At 41.4% G+C, this 19,565-nt stretch overlaps 1 protein-coding gene across 2 annotated transcripts in view; it reads right to left on the bottom strand.

Annotated features, from left to right (window-relative positions):
• The window catches only part of pnpla8 (patatin-like phospholipase domain containing 8), a 79,530-nt gene that overhangs the window by 31,738 nt on the left and 28,227 nt on the right, over positions 1–19,565 (bottom strand). For both annotated transcript variants that reach the window (XM_086008647.1, XM_086008648.1), the window contains 3 exons: positions 17,123–17,294; positions 14,155–14,212; positions 2,629–2,823 (listed from right to left, as the gene is read on the bottom strand). In XM_086008647.1, coding sequence (XP_085864773.1) covers positions 2,629–2,823; positions 14,155–14,212; positions 17,123–17,294 — 425 coding nt within the window. The remainder of the gene's footprint in view (positions 1–2,628; positions 2,824–14,154; positions 14,213–17,122; positions 17,295–19,565) is intronic.

The following is a 19,565-nucleotide window of genomic DNA, read 5'->3' as shown; positions in this document are numbered from 1 at the left end:
TGTTGAAAGCTCCGACAACTTGAGAGTGCTTATTAAAGGAACTGGCCAACTACAGAATAATTGATTGCGTGTTTCCAAATTAAATTATTCAGAAGATTAATCATTCAATGTTGGTATTTCTCCTTTCCTTTTTAAGCTTTTACTTGCTCTCAGCTACTACCACCAACTTTCAGTTAGGATAATTCAGTCTGGCTCCAGCGTCGCTCCAGTTTCACAAATAAAGCTGGTCAGAGTGGTCCTTCCACTCTCTTCCATAAAGTCAATATTGCTGACAAAAAGTGGATCGAACTGACCATAGTTTAATCAAGCTTTTAAAAACGATCAGACTTCGCCTTTGAAAGCCACAGTTCAATTTCTCATTTACGTATAAGCCATAGATGTTCAACCAGGCCCTCAAAGGGATCTGTGAGGTTATCAGGTCTGTCTGTCTGGGGCCTAGTGTACCACATGCGGCGAGAAAGTTTTAAAAATTCTGTTTTCTATCTTTTCTCCTGCATTCACGGGCTTAGTAACATACTACTGCTGTCAATTTGGGTGGCCTACCTTTAGGTATTCTACTACCCTAAATGTGGCTGCTAAATCCTGTGACAAGTTGTGTACGGGTCTTCACCTATATCCTCAAGTACTTCAAACCATGGGTTCTGCTGAAAAGCGGTATCCCAAGTAACAACGCACAAGCTGGGCTGCCAATGAATGGAGTCTAAGATTTGGGAGTCCCAGTCCTCCCTTGAGGTTAGGCACCTTGGACATATTTGCAGCCGCTTACCTACCCAGAAGAACCGTGAAACGCAGCTGTTAAGATTATGGAATGGTTGAGGGCTGTAACCCCAGTAAATGAGCTGGGGCAGTACATCCATCTTCATTTTACTTGCCCACCCAAGGAGTTATATTGGTAGACTGCCCCACCTGTCCAGGTCTATGTATATATGAGTTGGAGGGCAATTCCTCTTGTACAGTGTCAAGTGTAGAATTTACCATTGCATCTGGGTACCTGAAAAACATTTTTGTAGATATGCAACTGCTTTGGCAGTGTTGTGCAGATTAATTCCACATGTTTGACTTAATATAAAATTGAATCATTAATCACTGGATGATAGCACTGCCACCTGTTTGTAGTTCAGTAAAGAATTCAACAGCTATTTAAAAAATCAAATACAAGTACTGTACATGGATCTTAAGCCATTTCACTTATTTGGAAGATCACAGATTAACATACTGATTTGATGAAAAATACTAAGTGGAAAATGTAACCCTTGCTACAAAATTGAAGTGATGACATGACCGCGATTAGACAAGGCAGCTTCTGCAATGACCCAGTATTGAGAAAATGAATATGAGGTTTTTGTTTTTCATATTGTGCAGTTTAGAAGGCACAGCCATTCTTCACATGATTATGGACTGATTGTGAAAACTATGAGGAGACTATATTATAGTGGAGCTGACTGCAATGCTTAGGAAATGAGTTAGTTGAATCCATAGTAACCGTTTTGCAACAACAGTTGTAAGGACACGCTTGGCATTTATCAATGACTTTAAACAGTATGACAGAAAAGATTTCAGTGACCTTCACAGTAGTTACTTGTGAATAGGAATAGCTCTGCTCTATTCTGCTTTTGCTCAGTTCTCTAAATGATGAATTCAAAAGTTTAAAATAGGTTACCAAAAGCTACTAAAATATTTTTAATCACTTGCGATATAATTTCATCACGTTTTATGTGAATGCTTTGTGAATACACATATAGCCCGGACTGTGAAAGATGCAACAAACAGTTCATAACTGTTTAAATGCTGACTTTTCCACTCTTCCATTTTTTTTAAAATACAGCCTAAAGCTTGTGACCAAATTATAAAATGGAACATAATCAGAAAAATCAATACACAACTGCTAGTGTGATGTCTTACCAATATACAACTGTCATACACAGAACATGTTTGAGACAAACTCTGCCCGTAAATTGCGAAATAATGCACAATGTTTACAAATATTATCCAACAAATATCCAAGATGAACAGCAGTTTTCAAATCCTGTCTAAGCATTTCATGTTCCATTTCAAATACTTCAGCAGGCATTACATAGAATATACAGCACAGAAACAGGCCATTCAGCCCAACCAGTCCATGCACCACTCAAGCTTCTTCCCATCCTTCCTCATCTAACTCACTCAGCATAACCCTCTATTCCCTGCTCCCTCATATGCTTATCTAGCTTCCCCTTAAATGCATCTACTCATATTTTTCTATAATGATATCCAAACTGGCGACAGATTGGGTTACTTTAGACTGTATCTACTAAATTCAAATTTGGTTGATCCCGTGGCACTATTCGCAGAGGAGCAGGGCCTCATATCTTGGCCAACATTTATCCTTCAACCAACTCCACCAAAATAGATGAACTAATTATTTGCTATTAGTGGGACCTTGGTGTTGAAATTGACTTCTGTATCTGCCTACATAGCAACAGTGATTACACTTCAGAAGTAATTAATTGGCTGTAAATTGCTTTGGAACTTCCTGAGGACATGAAAGGCGCAATATAAATACAAGTTTGTTAACTCTTCTCACAAAAAAAAGGTCGAATAATGTACAGACCGACATACGTGCACGTGGTATATTGCAGTTACCCATACCTGATGAAGGTCGTTGCCAATTGCATATTCTTGGAAATAGCCAGGTGCTGCCGAGGATGCTCGGATTGCCTGCCACAGTTTAAATTTAGAGCCACCCATATAATGCGATCTTACACTGGGCAGGTGATTGTAGTTCCTGAAGACAAATGCTTTCAGTGGTGTCCCTTTGTTTACTATGGTACTCACAGCTGCCACCTGGAAAGTAAAACACATTAAACTATGTGATTAAAAAAACGTTGATTTTTATAAACCAGTGTATTGATTTCAGCACCGACCCCTGTACACAATGCAGTAACCTGCCGCTCAAGTTGAGTTTTTAAAATCCCATTCCACCTATACATCATTTATTTTTAGCAGCAGCCTGCCTCCAGATTCAGACTCAAAACTTTCAAAGGTTACTCTCAAAAAACCCTTGGAAATAAATACTGAAATAAAATATCAGCATAGCAAAAAACACCTGACAAAGCAGGCAAATGATCCAGTAAAGGAAGTTATATGCCACTTGGCTTAAAATATTTAACAAGCAGTTTTAGTAAGTGTTAAGCATGCTACATACAATAAACTTTAATTGGTTGGAAAAAAAAAATCAAATGATGTTGACTTTATTAAGAGATGACTCAAAAGTTGGTAGTTGCCCCCCTTCCCCTTCTCTTCTGACACAGGTCTCAGTGGGCCACGTGCCCTCTGCGGGCAGAGGGCCCATTTTCATTAACATACACTCGTGCTACTCTTTGTACAGCTTCCAGGTGATGCAAGGGACTTGTCCTGTCCTAATTCTCGCTTTCCTGTAAAGCGGTGGCAAGCAGGAACCAAGCATCACACCACAGCAAATCAGCTATTTGAAATTATGACCTCAATGGCTTGAGGGGGATTAAGAGGGTTTGGTTACAAAACATCAGATTTGCATCCCTCGACTTCACTGTCACAACACACTGTAATGTAATAGCGGAGCAATATTTTCATTCAATGTCTTTCTCAAAGTACTTTTTGTAACAAGGTTAAATGTTCTTTTGGTTCATCTTTATTACAAGTATGCTTAATAAACATAAAATGTTTCGTTTGGCAAAGTGAGCAACATTATTACATCAAAACACAACTTGGGTCATGGCGGTCAGATATATTTCTGCTACAGCAGTGAAAATTTATGTCATGATTTATCCACACAAATTTCCATTTCAGTCGATCTTGTGGATTCTATAAGTGGGTCTGTAAATAGAACCCCATACTGACTTTAAAAGCACCCAACACAGCACGTCCACCCTAAATGGGAAAGCAATCTACTTGGCCTTTGCCTTGTTCAGTATAAATATTAGCACAGCAAGTCTTGCAAATTACCAACTGAGAAAGGTCTCCAGGATGCTGACTTTGCTCCCTTTCCATCTTTCTACCACCACTCAGGTGGTCAATTTAACAGATTTAGATACTCCGGTTTCAAGCACTTTGCATTCCCCTCAATGGCTCGCTCAGAAACTGAGGCCAATTGTACACCTTCACCGTTTCCCTGCTTGAGAGAAGCTAATTTAACAAAGATCAAGAAGATTGAACCCACCTGTAAAATCTAGCAGCACCATGATGGTATTTTTCCCCCACTGAGCTACTGTGGAGCCCCAATCTTGGGTTTATAGTCTTTTAAGAAAAATATTGCCTTGCAATTCAGTCAATTTGGATTACGTAACAATGCAATTCCGTGGAAGCACTGGAGGAACAATACTGACCACAGTGTAGAGCTGGGCTTAAGTTTAAACATTTGGGGGGCTAAATTCGGTTGATTTGCGCCTCCCATTAGTGCCCTCTTAGGGTGCAAATCAATTAGCGCATGGGTGCGGCGCCGCTAACGCCTCCCGCGAAATTCAGCGGGAGGTTAACGGCGGCGCTAAACGTTAGCGTCGCGCGGCGCTGCCAGTGATTACTTGATCGTCATGCACAGTGCCCCGCTTGCGCCCTGGCTGTAACATTGGGTAGCGCCCCCCCCCGGACTTACCGCTGGACGCTATGTCCGCCGGGGTCAGGGGGGCCTACCTGCGGCTGGGGTGGTGCTAATTAAAAGGGGAGGTGGCGGGTGGGCGGCCATTATTGTTGCTGGCCACCTGCCCGCACCTGCCCCCGCTGCTGTCCCCGGACCCCGTGAAGTTCCCCTGCAGGGTGCCGGCTGCTCTCCAGGAGCCTGCATGTACTGCGCATGCGCGGGAAACCGGCACTTCCGTTCCCCTGAAAGCAGGGGTTCAGAGGTCGAACGCGTGCGCGGGGGAGGCTGCGCGTGCGCATCGAACTTCGGGTTTTTTTTTTTTTATACAAGTTTTCCCGGGAAGATAAGTCTGCAGAAGTTAGAAATGTAAAAAGCAGGCGTAGGGCCTACTTTTTACAAGGTAAGTGGTGAATTAATTAAAATTAAAACATTTTCCCACAGGTTTATTATTTTTAAATACTTTAAAGCAAGGTAAGTTTACTTTTAGCCCCGTTAGAAAATAACATTATTTTTTCCAAAAATTTAAATTATTGTTTAAAATAGTTATTTCATTTAATTTATAGTTTATTTAAAAAATGTGATTTAAAAAAAAAATTATTTGAAGATTTAGTGATGTTTTGTAAGAAGAAGGGGCCCGTAGTATTTCTAAGTTTGACAGCACTTTCGGTCAGACTTATGAATGGAGCATTTTCTGCTCCGATTGGCTGCCCATGGCCCACGTGTTCCCAGGGAAGGCATCGAACTAACTGCGCCCCTGGGATACGCAAGCACTGTGTGCTGGCAGCTGGAGCAGGCCCCGGATCGGAATTCCACGCGGGCCCACAGCTCAACGGCCGGCATGCAAGGCAAGTGCAGATCGGGGGCTTGCACCCGCGGGAAGCCCCCGAGCCGAATTTCTGGGCCATTAATTTTAACAGCGATAAATATTAAATATTGCGCGTTGTTGAAAAAAAAATGCCCAAGTATATAATGAGTAAGACTAGTTTGGCTGTCGGAGTGTCAGAAAGGAACTGGAGAATGATGATCAGTCTCAACAGGTTTCTATTAGAGAAAGCAATCAAAAAGAGCAGCTAAATCCTGGGATATTGCTAGGACAGTAAGGTTCCAGTCTCCAGAGATTATGTTGGCACTATACAATGCACTAGTCATTGCAGTTAGAGTACTGTTTCAGTTCTGACCATGCCACAAAAACAAATCGTTAGAGGGGGTAGGGGAGAGCAACTAGGCAGATCCCAAGTGTAACGGCAATCATCTACAAGCAAAGACTTAAGTTCAAGCTCTTCACTTTTTGTCTGCCAATGCTTCTGTTAAGTATTTTGCAGGTGCTATATAAATGAAAGTTTCTTTATTACAATCTTGAAGGAAGACCATGAAGGGGGCCTCACTGAAGAATAGAAATATTAAATGGTATATATTGATGAGGCAAACCCAGAACATTACTTCAAATTAAGCAGGAAAGTAGGATCAGAAGAGAAATTTAAATTTGTTAAAAAATACACTTAAAACATATTAGGAGAAATTTATTTACTGAAAAAGTGCTAAATGTTTGGAATAGTGTGCCAACAATGCAGCAAAGACAAAAAAAAAATTAGGAATGTACAAAATTTAATTGCAATGGGAGTACAAAGGTGATAAGCTACCATGGGCCAAATGGTCTTTTCTTACCCTCAACTGTTATGTTCCTATGACATCCACATAAATGCAGTTTCCGACAGGGATTGCAGAATAACGATCAGGGACAAGAACTCTGGTTCATTTTCCCCTTCTCGCGCTTAGGAGCATGGAGGCCAATGCAACAGGCCCATTTGAGTTGAACTTTAATAGTGCAAATCAGAGCTAGAGCCCAGACCCTTCTTGGTCTGCACTGCACAGTACATTTACTCAATTAAACATCAAACACAGGGCATCAAAGAACAAATCCTTTCTAGAATCTACTCCATTGAATAAAATGTTAAATTATGGAACCTTCTATATAGGACAGACATTCAGGAGTGATGGAAAACAAGCTCAAGGGATTCAGGTGATAACATAAAGCCACCATGTGATTTTAATGATGCACTTACTGCCTGGAAATTGCTCCCATTTAACCTCATTTTTTGTATAATAGACACTATGAAGCTTAAATAGAGAGTTGTGCATCCAAGTTTGTAGGTAATACTAAGTTAGGAGGCACAGTAAGTTGTGTAGAAAAAGAGCATGAATTTAAAATATGTACAGACAGACTAAGTGAGTGGGCAAAACTGTGACAGATGGATTTCAATGTGGGGAACTGTAAGGTCATGTACTTTGGATCAAAGAATGACAAATCAGAATATTTTCTTATTGGGGAGAGACTAGAAGCTGTGGAGGAGCTAAGGAATTCGGGTGTCAATGTACACAAAGCTAGTGCAGAGGTACAAAAAGTAATCAGAAAGGCTAATGGAATGTTGGCCTTTATTTCAAAAGGGGACTGGAATTCAAAGGGGAGGCAGTGATGCTTCAGTTGTACAAAGCCTTGGTCAAACCCCACCTGGAGCACTGCATTCAGTTTTGGGCACCGCACCTCACCTCAGGAAAGATATAATGGCCTTCGAGTGGGTACAGCGCAGATTTACCAGAATGACACCAGGGCTTAAAGGGTTAAATTATGAGAGCCAGTTGCATAAACTTGGTTTGTATACCCTGGAGTTCAGAAGGTTGGGGAGTAATCTAATTGAGGTCTTTAAAATTATAAAAAAGGAATGGATATGGTAGTTACAGAAAAACTATTTCTTCTGGTGGCGGAACCCAGAATAAGGGGGCAGAACCTTAAAGTTAAAGTTAAAGCTAAGCCAGTTAGCAGTGCAATCAGGAAGCATTTTTCCCACACAAAAAGGTAGTGAAAATCTGGAACCCTCTCCCTCAAAAGGCTGTGGATTCTGGGTCAATTGATATTTTCAAGACTGAGATCGATAGATTATTGTTAGGTAAGGGCATCAAGGGATATGGAGAAAAGGTGGGTAACTGGAGTTGAGGTATGGATCAGCCATGATCTAATAGAACGATGGAAAAGACTCGAGGGGCTGAATAGCCTATTCCTGTTCCCATGTTCATAAAGGGACTGTGTTTGTCTCTTTTTGCTGCTAGCAAGTGTCATGGCCAACATCAATCGCCAGGACACTCAAGCTTCATTAAATCAGCAACAATTGTGATGTTGTTACTACAAGTTAGCAAGTGGCAAATTGCACTTCATTACCAGCAGATTATATTGGGAATTGTTTGTGATTTTGATCCACTGCCTTCCTCTGCGTAACACATCTAATTCCTTCCCACATTCATGCAGTGTGGTACAGTAACTAGGTTACATTTCACGCAGTGCGAATTATCTAAGTGTATAAAAGCTCAATATATATCATGCTGTTCAAGATCAAACTTCAAGTCCCAAATACTTTACAGGAGCCTTCAGCTTACACAGAATCTCTGTGTTGACCTACACATGGTTTTTTTTGTTGTTGCTGTGCATTAAAAGGTAGAATCAGAAATATGAGAATGCAATTCTTCAGTTACAGAATTCTTGGCATTATCTTATTTTCTACCCCATTTTAATTTAAAAACCTTAATACTGTACATTATTAAATTTTAGAATAATGATAAATCAGAGATTATACATTGTTGTAACTTCTGGGTCATTTCTATAATAATAATTTTTACAATATTGCTGAATATATATTTGTATATGAATAACTTTTAAAAATCAATGCACTTCTTGATAAATGCAGTTATCTCCACACTTCCACATTGTGAAAACACAGATTAGAGTCAGGAACTGAACCAATAAAAAAAGATGTTCTCATATTAATTTCCTGAACGCATCAATGGACCCACTTTGAAAGGTAATAGGGATAGATTAAGAAAAGGTTCTAAAATGGTGCTGTACCTAAAATAATGATCAGCATTGTTTAAAGGCAATCTCGGCATTGGCAAAATCACTTGCTTCATCATATTATTTCCCCCAGCTGAATTTTAGTTGATTATGTTCACCCATTTATTTCCTATTGGTCAGCACTAAACTCAATTATCTAGGAGATGGGCTTGCAGGTCTTGTTTTTTCTGCTGATGAAATTTAAATGTGAAGTGTGTGTGAAGCTAATCCCATTTGATCACTTTCATGATTTGAGGAAATTATCAAGGCACCAATTCACAAATTTTAGCAAGCAACTTGGCATATTGCAATCCAATTGGCCCAAATAGTGCCAATTGGGTTCTCTGCCCTAACAAATACGAGGCGGAGAAACCTTCAAAAATGACTAAACAGAAAGACTCTCAACTAAACCTACAAAACAAATGGACCTACTACGGAGGTTCGATGTCTCCAAAGTTATACTTATGAAACACAGATCAACGATGTGGAAAATGTTTGATTTAAAAAAATAACATTACCTAGATGAAGTGCCACTTTTCCAGGGACAGTATGCATCTAGGCTGCTGTTTTTGGATTTACCATACTAAAGAATTAATGCAGGGCTATCTCAAATAGGTATAATTTTTATTCTAGTTCTTGGTGTGTAGATATAATATATTCATTTTTTTCATCTTGGCTTTCTAGCAATTTCAGAGTTGGTGATGTAGGGAAAAATGCAACTACGTGGGAGGATGACTCCACATCAAAGCAGAATGGTGACTGTACAGTTAACGTCTGCCAAAGACCCACCTGTCTGTCTTGAGATGGCTGGCTTAGAAGTGGTTACAGAGGAACAGCAGTTCTGCCAACCTTGCAGTTTCCAGAAGAACTGATAAACAGTAATACCTAGTCATTAGAAAGGCACTACTCCAAGTAGCAGCTTAGTAGATATCTCACAGATGCACAACTTTCAAACTGCATCATGAATGGGCCACTGGTCTGATAAGAATCTCTAGAATCCTACCGCAGTCAGGCCTGCTGAGTATCAATCTACAAAACATCTAATTAGGTCGCTAGATGTCCTGGTGGATGAAATGCTTTGTGATGCGGTATGGAGTTATGTGGACCAGGGAGGTCCCAAAGCCTAAGCAGAGTTAGCCAATTTCAGCAGAGGTGTAATGAGGGCATCAGAGCTACCTCAAATGTCTGAGCTAGGGAAGAAAAAATGGTAAAGGTCTATACTCCTGATCATAAACCATTGAACCCGGACAGATCTGTGATCTAAAGAATAGACCCTCAATCAAAGCCAACAGTGGACCTATAGCATCACAGCTGGAGTCAACAAGGTACTCCTCACTGCAGCTGGTAGAGGCTTGATACCATCTCTGTACATTATTTGTGATAGAATGAAACAGTTTGTCCAATATTTTATTCTTAGCAGCCTTTGGTATCAAGTCTAAGCTTGTACTGTTATCCTTGGGTTGAGTCAATCGGCTCTCTGATGCCAGTGGCATGTACCAGTTTACAACTTGGCTTATCCTCAGCATTGTACCTTTCCTAAAGATTTCAAACAACTCCCAGAACTTGCATTGAGTGGAAACTATATACTTTTCTACTCAAGGGGCTTGTTTTCCCATTCTCCCTTCCTTAAGCTTCGCTGTACTCCAGGGGGAGATTTTTTTTTAAATTCCTAAAACAAAACTGGGTATTTATAGTACTTGATGAAGGACACACAAGGAGAAAGAGGATTACTACAAGAGCACAGCAGTATAGGGCTATTCCAATGCCAATTCTTGAGGGGGAAACAATTTTACTGAACTAGTTCAGTGACTTACTGGGGTTCTGGAGACTTGCAGTAGGTTTTAGGAATAGAAATGCATTATGAGCTTCCAGATAAAATTTAGAACAGTTCTAGCTGATTACAGTTTCACCTCATCTACATTTAACCTACTGAGTTGTGAGTGGAATTGGCTCAAAGTGAGGTAAAGTTACTGTATGTGATTGCTGTTGTTCATGCACTATAGGGTTCTATTTCCCTTGTGATCTATTAAGTGGATCAGGTATGGGCATGTGACTGGAATACTGGAAAATTCCTGCTCTAGGCTATTGAATGCCACGTGAGCTCACCCAAGCAGATACCGTGTCCCTAGAAGTTTTGATGATATTACTATGGCTTTAGACAGGTAATTTGGTCATTTAAAAACAATCACAATTTTGAAAGCCCTGTGGTTTTGGCACCTTCTGATATCTGTTGAAGGCTGCAGAAAGGCAAAAGTGGAAGCCATCATACTCCGCAGCATATGTGACTACAAGCAAAACCCCTGGGAAGTGGGGATTTCAAACCTTAAATTCAGATCGTAGGCTGTAGTATAACTCTGGTTTCTCAAGAGTTCAGTTACACAGAAAGACATCACGATGCCAGGAACTGTTGAAAACATCATCCACCAAGGTACAGTTGGTGTTTCCCCGATCACACCATGCCAACAAGTATATGGACAATACTGGCTTCAGAATTTCTGTATAACTCACAGTGCTGAACATGACAGGAACATACCACTCACCATCAGTAATATGCAGTGTAAGGTCACAGTATTTTAAACTCAATTACAACATGTAACTTTCCAATGTTAATTTTGTAGAATAAACTTATTAATGGAATCATATGCCACCAAAATACTTCATATTAGCTTTCGCGCAATAATTTAACCATTTTAAATCCTAACATAGCAGAAGTACAACTTTAACATGGACTTAAATACAATCGATAGTGACACTTTAATGCAACAGCGAGAGAGTGCTGCATTGTTGGAGGTGTCATCTTTCGGATGAGATATTAAACCAAGGCCGAGTCTGCCCTCTCGGGCGGATGTAAAAGATCCCATGCTATGATTCGAAGAGCAAAAGGGAAGTCTTGGTCAACATTTAGCCCTCAACAAACACTGCCACAAAGTGCACTTCTGGACACCTCTCACCCCCGCAGACCCACTGCTCGCCTCGCTGACCCTGGCGGGGTTTCCCAGACGTCGGAAAGCCCGCACTTGTGTGGGTAAAATGGGGATAAGCCTGTTAACTACCGGTTAACTGGCAGTTAATTGGTTGTAATCCCCTTCCCGCCTTGAGGAGACGGGTCCCAGCGCGAGTCAGGGACCCGCCTCTTGGGAAGGTGGCACGGAGGTGGGTTGGGTACCCGCTCCCAGTTTCTGCCATTTTCCTGGCAGTCCCGCCTCCCCAGGGCTGGCAAAACTCCCCCCAAGGTTACGTGGAGAGACTAGAGAAGCTAGGACTGTTCTCCTTAGAGCAGAGAAGTATAAGGGGAGATTTAATAGAGGTGTTCAAAATTATGAACGGTTTTGATAGAGTAGATAAAGGAGAAACAGTTACCAGTGACAGAGGGTCGGTTACCAGAGGACACAGATTTAAAGTAATTGGCAAAAGTACCAGAGGCGGGATGAGGAGAATTTTTTTTAAGCAGCGAGTTATGATCTGAAATGCACTGCCTGAAAGAGTGGTGGAAGCAGATTTCCCACATTACAACAGTGACTACACTTCAAAAAGTACTTCATTGGCTGTAAAGCGCTTTGAGGCGTCCAGTGGTCCTGAAAGGCGCTATATAAATGCAAGTCTTTCTTTCTTTCAACAATAACTTTCAAAAGGGAATTGGATAACTAATACTTGAAGGGGAAAATTTACAAGGCTATGGGGAAAGGGCAGGGGAGGTGTACATCCATCTAACTGGATAGCTCTTTCAAAGAGCTGGCACAGGCACAATGAGCCGAATGGCCTCTTTCTGTGCTATATCAAATCAAATCAAATCAACTTTTATTGTCATCGTTAGTGCACAAGTGCAGTACAACGAAATGTAGGCTTGCGGCTCCCGAGAGTGTACATTTGGATTAAGACATTTAAACATTCAACATACATTTGGCTTGTAATACATTAACATAAACATAACCATAATAAAGTGCATTGGCAGATGTGCAGGCTTTAGAGTTTATTTGTGGAGTTCAGTAGGATGACAGCCCTGGGAAAGAAGCTGTTCCTAAATCTGGTCGTACGGGTGCGAATGCATCTGTAGCGTCTCCCAGATGGCAGGGGGGCGAACAGACTGTGGCTGGGGTGGGTAGGATCTTTGATGATGGACCGTGACCTCCGTAGACAGCGTTTCTGGTATATGTGCTCTATGGTCGGTAGCCGGGTGCCGGTAATGCCACGATTCTATAATATTTAGATACCAACTGCAGTTATATAATGTAGGATAATTTATATAATAAAGTGGGTAAACAGAGGGCATATGTTGAAGATCATCCAAGAGCAAAGGGAGAAGTTAGGAGAATAATTTTTATTTTTATGCAGATGGTTGTTAGGATAAAAAATGTCCTACCATAAACAACAGTGGAAGCAAAATCCATAATAGCTTCTAATGGGAAGCGGATAAATATGTGAAAAATAGTAACTTGAAAGGACGGGAGAATGAGACTAAGTGAGTAACTCTTTCAGGTAGGAAGATCTCGTTCTGTGAGACTAAAAAACGTCTATGATTTTAACTATTTTCCATAGCTATACAAGATCACCTTTCAGTCGCTTCCTTTCCAGGCCAAGCACAAGTTGTGTCACTCTTTCCTCATAACTCAGACCTTTGACACTAAGGATCAGCCTCATGGCTCTTCTCTATACTGTCTTCAGCACTTGAATGTCTCCCTGGTGTCTTGGAGGCCAGAACAGGACAAAGTACTCAAGGTGAGGTTTAACCAGGGCACAAGAGTTTGGTCACAACTTGAATTAATATGCAAGTTCCACAAATCACAAAGCTCACAGATGCAAGTTAGTCGCACAAGTGACATGTCAGCCTAGATTATGTGCTCAAGTCCTGAAGTGGGACTTGAACCCACAACCTGTGAACCCAGGGGAGAGAGAGCAACCATCTGAGCCAAGCTGTCATATGGTATAGCACTGCTGTTGTGTTCACCATTCCAAGACAAAATGCTCCAGTAGAAGGAAAACCTGCCGGAAGGGAAGCCCAAGAAAGAATATGAACTGCATACAAGCAAACAATGTCTACATAAATTTTTGATCTTGTATGCATGCAGTCCCCCTTCTCCAACCATCCCAAAATTGCATACATCAGCTCTTCTCCTATATCCCCGAGTCCAGACCTCACCCTCTCTCAAGGAACACCATCATCTCATATCTTCCTCTAGTTACAATTTTCATCCGAACTACAGCAACTCAAATATTGAAGCAAAAATTACACTCTTCACATAAATACCCGATTTAACCTTTTAAATTTAAGCTTAGTTGATTTTAAACTTGTACATTCGATATGCATTACCTCTTAGTTGCACCCGTCACTGATTTTGAAAATGAGCAATCATTCCATCATTATATTCATATATACTTGCAGTAACTGGTTTGCTGCCAAGCTTCTATTATCACAACCAATTTTCGATCTATATTTTCTCCAGCAAAATTGATCATCGCTAATTGTACTGAAGTAAAATTCTACTTAGGGGAGCAAAATTCTCTCTGCCAAGGCAAAATATAGTTACTTCCATCCAGTACTAATGAGATTCAGGGCCAAAAGGAGTACCGTGTAATTTTTTCATTGGATGACTGATGGCAATGATTACAAGAGTACACAATAGTCAGTAAACCAAGCATGTATGCATTAAAGTACAGAAATTTACAACACAAAAGAACTCACCTTAGGACTTTTAGGGTTCCTTGCAGTTTGAATTAAAAAGTCTTCACCCATTCTTTCCCTATAATTGAGACCATTATTAGTCACCATTAAAAACGATATGAACGCCAAGCTAAACCTCAACAAGATACAGTAACTTGTGTCAGTATGCATGTCCCAGACCTTGTGATTTATAACCTACTGGATGAATTTGTTCATTGAGGTCTCTCATAAATGGGGATGGAGTGGCAAAATTGTAATGTGACTGAACAGCTAAAATTAGCCTATTTCTGCAAATGGTGGTCTTTGAATAAATTTTTATTAAAAAATGCAGCTGAGTCTCTTCAGCCTATTAAAATCAAAATTATATTATAAAGTATGAATGAACTGTCATGAAAATATTTCAGAATTCAAGCTTCTGCATTAATGTATTGACTATTGCGAATACAGGTTTTAAAGTTGCTAAACAAAGTTAGTAACTTTGATTTTTAAAGTTTTTACATGCTTCACTTTTTCCAAAAATCAATAGCACGTGTTTGCCTCGTTGAGAATATTGAAGAAAATGGGAAATTTTCTATGGTGTGTTTCACTTACAATATTTAGAAAGTTCCTTACTCTTAAAACACGTATCCATCATACTTCACAAAAGTAGCTCAATCATTAACCAGGGGAAAGCCCATGGACGTTTTTCTTAATTGAAGAGTTTATGGCTTCACTTGTCATTTATAGTAGTTCCCTTTACCTTGTAATGCACAAGCTCAAGCTCCTGGGACAATCAGTGACTCCAGAAGCCAGCTGCCTTCGAAGTGCTATCTTTTCCCGCCATCCCCAGAACTGTTAAGCAAGGATCTCAACCAAGGTAACAGTTACTGATGGAAGCTACAACTTGCACCCTAAAAATCCACTACCAAAAGTCTCTTAATCTGAACTTTTGCATCGCCTACTGCATATTTAAATAACTCTGGTCCAGAAGACAATGGTTAATTTTTCAGTGAACTTCAACAGGCAACAATCTCTGCAAGAAAGTTTCACAGGCTGGAAAAGACTTGTGTAAGTTTTATCCATTGTTAGTCTGCATAGACATTTTAGATATCTACAGAATGTTGAGGTGAAGGGGAAGAATCGCTCGTGTTCAGGCCCTAAACATGAAAGGTGGAGGTTTAGTACTGCCAACTGTTGTAACAGTGTTCTGGTCAGGATCTTGTAGAAGCCAACTTGACATTATCCGTGTTACTGCACAGGGTGAACATTGGCATGGAACAGGCCAACCCAATCCAATTATATTGGTGGTTTTGGACAGCACTCCATCCAAAAATATAGGTGGGTTTTCTCATTCAGCTGCCAAAAAAGGCTACAAATTCTCTAACTGGATAGATACAGGTTTGGAATGTGGGTCCTTACTCACCACACAATCTCCCCACTCAGAGCAAGGGGAAAAGATCTACTTCCAGACCTCATAAGTGCCATTCTGGAACTAGCTGTCAGCAATGCCCATGAATGGCCAAGTCAACCCTTGGCCAGAACTCTTTCTGCAGGAATATAATATATGTCTTGCCTTTTCCCCAGTGGCACAGATGATTGCAATGACTGAATTGCAGGTGTAAACCCCTTCTCACGTGGGATGGTGCATCCACACACCAGTGCACTGCATCCTTTACTATATCACTTTCACTGTGTCTTATTTAGAGTCTTTTGTTTAGTTGTGTGCTGCAAAAGTTTCTTTGCTTAAAAACTATCAAGTGAGGCAGATTGATACAAGTTGCAAGATTTAACTGTTCTGATTGGAATATAATTGCAACCTATGGACTGTGTGGTAGGACAATGAATATTTTCATTAAAAAAAAATCCAATCATCTCTCAAAGGTGCTGACTCAGTGTAGGGGCATGATTCTACAAGTGCCAGCTCACTGTACTTCATCCAAGTTACCGTTCTTTATACAAAACTATAGAGGTAGCAAACCAGAGGCTGAACTTGTCCTCATCCACCATGTACGCATACATAGCACAGAACACTGGACAATTAGGAGTGGGAACCCCAGCATATTTTTAACTCGTCCTCAGCCCAGGGAAAGTGAATCCAATTGCAATTTTGCCCCATGAGAGATTAACTGACTCAACACACACCATGGATTGGTTCAAACTGAAGACTGCCCTGGTCTGCATGGCGCTACATGTACCATATTAGGTGTAGTATTTAACCACTGGGTCATGGGGAGGGGTTAGAAAACTTTCACCTATTGATTTTTTTTTATTGTAAGCTACAATTGAAGGCATTCTGAAAACAATAGCAACATATTTACAATAAAAGTTTTCCCTTACTTTTCAAGTGTTAAGCCCAGAAACTGCGTTAACGATTTCATGGCCACGCCCACCTATGGTGCGGGCTTATCCTCGCTGGCAGCAGGTCAAGCTGGCCTCGACTGCAATTGTGAGGCTAGGTAAGCCTACTACTAATTGTAATTGGAAAATGGCCGCCGAAAGCAAGGTTGAGAGCACAATGTGCTGGGAAGGGGATACGTGTTGGTGCAGCAGCACTTAAAGGGTTGTTGTCACCTTTACGAAAGTGTGCTAAACAACAGGTTATAATGGGGAAATGCAGGAGACTAAATACAACTAAATATCAATGTTTCTTACAAAAACACATGTTCCCAGTCAACTTTGGGAAATATAAACTAGATTTAAGAAGCCTTTTTCAGCAGGCCAGGCCAGTGTTTTAGTGATGCTCCAATTTTATATCAGCAAGAGGAGTGCCAGGGGTGGCGTTTGCCCAAACACTGAATTTCAGCATGGGATGTCCTCATCGTAACTCCTTCATTGTAAGGAGACTGATGCTAGCAGAAAATCAGCCTCCCTTTGGGCCACTTTTTTTTATTAAACTGGCACACATGCCGACATGAATGGCACCCTAAATGCCTACCTGTGCTCAGCCACAGCTGAGGCTCCTGGTTGTAGGGAGTTATTACAAGAGAATAAAAGAATATCTAAAACTTACTTCAGTATTTTTTCCCAGGGCTCGCTTTCATAAAAGGCATGGCTCCAGCCCATTTTCATAGTTCCCACTATCACATTCTGTTTAAATACATCAGTCCCTAGCTTCCGGTACATCTCCTCACAATCATCCAGTGGAATCTGGAAAAACCCCAACATGAAGGCCAGTATGGCACCTGAAAATGATAATCACAAATCAGTACAATCAGTCCACTTAAACCATGAAAAGTACCCAACAGTACAATTATCGGCTTTGACCTGTGCAACCAGTTAAATCTGGAGAGCATTTTGAGCTGTACAATGCAAGGATGAACTAACTGGTGGTGACAGCAATTTGAGGGAACCAAGATTAGCACACAAGTCATACATTAGCACATTACAGCTTATTGGCTTAAGTGTGACTTTTCCTGTAACAGACTGGCACCAATATGCTAAGAGCTTGCTGACAACTTGGAACCCATTATTATGGTGAGCAGGCATTCCTGCCGACTGTCTGTGCAGAAAAATACTCTTGGCAGAGAAAAAAAAATTCTAAAACAAGTTATGGCCTAGAAATTCAGAGACGGTGGCACAAAACGGGTGGCATCAGATCGGAGTTGATTTAGAGTTTATTTTTACTTGGGTTTGTTGTAAAGTTAGTTTTAGTTCCAAATTTGCCATGCCTTGGTATTGGCCTTTGATTCCTGTTGGCACTGCTTAGCTATGACGTCTTGCTGTTTTATGAAAATGAAAAATTTGCATATAAGTCAATCAGCTGCAGATGTGATAAGTATCACAGAAATATGGGGTGACAGATAGGCTGTAGTTACTGGGTCAATTGAAATTCTCAAGACTGACATCGATGGATTTTTTTAGGCAAGGGCATCATGGGATATGGAGCAAAGGCAGCTAAATGATGTGCGGGTTAGGTTGATTGGCTATGATAAAAATTGACCCTTAGTGTTAGGGGGATTAAAATACGTGGGGTTACGGGGATCGGGTGGGATATGTGTCGGTGCAGGCTTGATGGGCCGAAATGGCCTCTATCTGCACTGTGGGGATTCTGTGATTCTGTGAAATGGAGCGGAGGTAGTGGAATCGGAGGCGGCAGCTCAGATATTATAAAATGAGTTGGGCAAAATATATAATTGATTGACTCTTGGGTTGAGAGGTTTGTCCTATGAGGAGAGATTGAGTAGATTGGGCCGATACTCTCGAGTGCAGAAGAATGAGAGGTGATCTCATTGAAACATACAAGATTCTGAGAGGGATTGACAGGGTAGATGCTGAGAGATTGTTTTCACTGGCTGGAGAGTCTAGAACGAGGGGGCACAGTCTCAGGACAAGGGGTTGGCCATTTAAGACTGAGATGAGGAGGAATTCCTTCACTCAGAGGGTTGTGAATCTTTGGAATTCTCTGCTTCAAAGGGCTGTGGATGCTCAGTCGTTGAGTATATTCAAGGAGAGACAGATACATTTTTGGACTCTAGGGGCTGGATTTTCATTGAGTTGTCGGGTAGGAGGCGGGACTACAACTTTTGGGGTTGCAGTCTCACCTCCATCGAGTTGTAGCCAACCCATGCGATTTAGACTAGATTGACCTTGTTGAGCACGCCAAGAGGGCTCAGCAGGCCAATTAAGGGTCACCCGGCAACAGGTGATGTCACAGATTGAAATTTCATCTGTCACGACCTTTTGACAGATGAAATATCAGCGTTTCACAGCTGTTTGAAGCTGTCAAACACTGACAATCTGTACTCCAAGTTAATTCCTTCCTCTCAGGCTGATTTAGAGATCTCCCCGGAACAGAAGCAGAGGCTGCAAATTTCGACAGCTCGCGGCCATTCTGCTTTCTGTGCCGGTGAGATGAGGGACTCCCGAGACCTGAAGGAAGGAAGGCTGTAAAGCTAAGTAAAGGTTAGTAGAACTTCTTTAAACACTTTACACAGACCAAACACACTTACCTCTGCACTCATGCACCCATCACTCACCTGAACATCTCGACCCCTCCAAGCCCTTCATCCCGACGGCCCGCCTCGCTAACTTGGCGTGGTTTGGAGCCGTCGGGAATCGCACATTTCAACAATGAAAATAGGGATTAGGCTAAAAACTGCCTGTTAACAAGCAGTTAATTAGCACTAATCCCGTTCCCCGCCTCGGGGAGGTGGGTCCCAGTGCGGGGCAGGTACCCGCCTCCTTTGAAACTGGCATGGAGGCAGGTGGGGGGCGGGATAGAAACATAGAAGATAGGTGCAGGAGTAGGCCATTCGGCCCCTCGAGCCTGCTCCACCATTCAATGCGATCATGGCTGATCATCCAAATTCAGTACCCGGTCACTGCTTTCTCCCCATACCTCTTGATCCCTTTAGCCTTAAGAAATATATCCAACTCCTTCGGCCGTGGCGGTCTGTGCCAGGAGCCGCCACGCACAAAACTTCCCCGCAGCGTCAACAGCCCCGCCCCAGAGC

This window comes from Somniosus microcephalus, chromosome 16 (genome assembly GCF_052327205.1).
Source record: "Somniosus microcephalus isolate GS21.2 chromosome 16, FLI_Smic_1.0, whole genome shotgun sequence".
NCBI lineage: Eukaryota > Metazoa > Chordata > Chondrichthyes > Squaliformes > Somniosidae > Somniosus > Somniosus microcephalus.
This window is presented reverse-complemented; position numbering and strand designations above follow the sequence as displayed.